The sequence below is a fragment of the Rissa tridactyla genome, chromosome 12, assembly GCF_028500815.1.
Source record: "Rissa tridactyla isolate bRisTri1 chromosome 12, bRisTri1.patW.cur.20221130, whole genome shotgun sequence".
NCBI classification, from domain to species: Eukaryota; Metazoa; Chordata; class Aves; order Charadriiformes; family Laridae; genus Rissa; species Rissa tridactyla.
This window is the reverse complement of record NC_071477.1, coordinates 17,723,364-17,725,353: the sequence shown is the minus strand read 5'-3', so window position 1 is coordinate 17,725,353 and position 1,990 is coordinate 17,723,364. Positions and strand designations below refer to the sequence as shown.

The 1,990-nt window shown below is 52.0% G+C and overlaps 1 protein-coding gene across 1 annotated transcript; it reads left to right on the top strand.

Moving 5' to 3' along the window:
- The first annotated feature begins 650 nt into the window (after nt 1-650).
- On the top strand, nt 651-1,346 carry LOC128916730 (olfactory receptor 14C36-like). The gene has a single exon (XM_054218747.1). The coding sequence runs from the start codon at nt 651-653 to the stop codon at nt 1,344-1,346; it is 696 nt and encodes a 231-aa protein (XP_054074722.1).
- Nucleotides 1,347-1,990: the final 644 nt, after the last annotated feature.

The window sequence follows — 1,990 nt, the reverse complement described above, 5'->3', positions numbered from 1 at the left end:
ACAGAAATGACAGGGATTTCTGCCTTGAAAACACCCCTCGGCTGTGGTGGGAAAAGAGAACAGCAACAAAAAGGTGCCCTCAGCTCTGCTCTGCAGTCGGGTGAATTTGGGATGACAATGCTGAAAAGCCCTTTGATGCCACAAGCGGATTTAATCTGAGATCACCCCGTGTTCCTTTTTACCCATGGCTGTAGGGCAGGACTGCATCCTGCAGAGCTCTCAGCTCCCTGCTGGACTGTCAGCCAGCACCAACCAGAGTGTACAGAAAGGACCTTCCAAAGGTCTTCCTGAAAGGGGAGACGCAGTTGGGTGGGGCTCTAAGAGCAATAGAATATTTTTATTTGAAAGAAGTCTGCTCTAATTTCTCACTTTTTTTTTTTTTTTTCTTCCATAGACAGGTCCCAGTGCCCAGAGGCACCAAATGTCCAACAGCAGCTCCATCACCCAGTTCCTCCTCCTGGCATTCGCAGACACGCGGGAGCTGCAGCTCTTGCACTTCTGGCTCTTCCTGGGCATCTACCTGGCTGCCCTCCTGGGCAACGGCCTCATCATCACCGCCGTAGCCTGGGACCATCACCCCCATGTACTTCTTCCTCCTCCACCTCTCTGTTCTTGACCTGGGCTCCATCTCCACCACTCTCCCCAAATCCATGGCCAATTCCCTCTGGGATACAAGGACCATTTCCTCCTCAGGATGTGCTTCCCAGCTTTTTTTCTTTTTCTTTTTTATGTCAGCTGAGTATTTTCTTCTCACCGTCATGGCCTACGACCGCTACGTGGCCATCTGCAAACCCCTGCACTACGGCACCCTCCTGGGCAGCAGAGCTTGTGTCCACATGGCAGCAGCTGCCTGGGGCAGTGGCTTTCTCACTGCTCTGCTGCACACGGCCAATACATTTTCACTGCCCCTCTGCCAGGGCAATGCTATTTACCAGTTCTTCTGTGAAATCCCCCAGATCCTCAAGCTCTCCTGCTCACACTCCTACCTCAGGGAAGTTGGGCTTCTTGTGGTCAGTGTCTGTTTGGGCTTTGGGTGTTTTGTTTTCATCGTGGTGTCCTACGTGCAGATCTTCAGGGCCGTGCTGAGGATCCCCTCTGAGCAGGGACGGCACAAAGCCTTTTCCACGTGCCTCCCTCACCTGGCCGTGGTCTCCCTGCTTGTCAGCACTGCAGTGTTTGCCTACCTGAAGCCCCCCTTCCTCTCCTCCCCATCCCTGGATCTGGTGACAGCAGTTCTGTACTCCGTGGTGCCTCCAGCAGTGAACCCCTTCATCTACAGCATGAGGAACCAGCAGCTCAAGGATGCAGTGTGGAAAGTGATAACTGGATGCTTTCAGAAGCATTAAACTGCTTGTCGTCTTCTGCAAATCACTCCTAATGGAACTCATTGCAGGTTGGTTTTGGTTGTGAGTTTGGGGTATTTTTGCTTTGTTTTCTATATTATAATATTGTCCACAGAGAAACATCATTATTTGTGCCATTTCCAGTTATGTATTTATCCACCTTCTGTGTGACCCAGAGACTGTGTAAAGGAGGAGCCACCCTCCCTCTCTGTTTTAACAAAATAAAGGACCTTCCAATGAATTGTTTGTCTGAGATCCTTCCTTTGAGACCTTCTCTAGAGCTGCAGGGGCAGATCCTGCGTGCAGCGCTGGAGGGGAAAAGGTCCCGGCACCGGAGCGCTGTCAAGGAGCACCAGCGCTTGGTCTTCCCAGAGCTGCTCCCTTTCCACTTCAGCGCTCTCCTTCTTAGCTCCTCTCTTGGTATAAGGCTTGAGTGCTCTTGAAGCTTGGTGACAGTTTTGTGGTGTGGTGGTCCTGTGGCTGCAGGCAGGGACAGGGAATGAGCACTTCTGTGACAGAGCTGGCCTCCAAAACAGCATTTCCATCATAACGAGGGGATCGCGTCAGGGCAGTGCCTGAAGGCTCAGGTCTTGTCCCAAAATGCCTCTCAAGCACACGGCCAGTAACGTGCCCAGGAGAAGGAACAT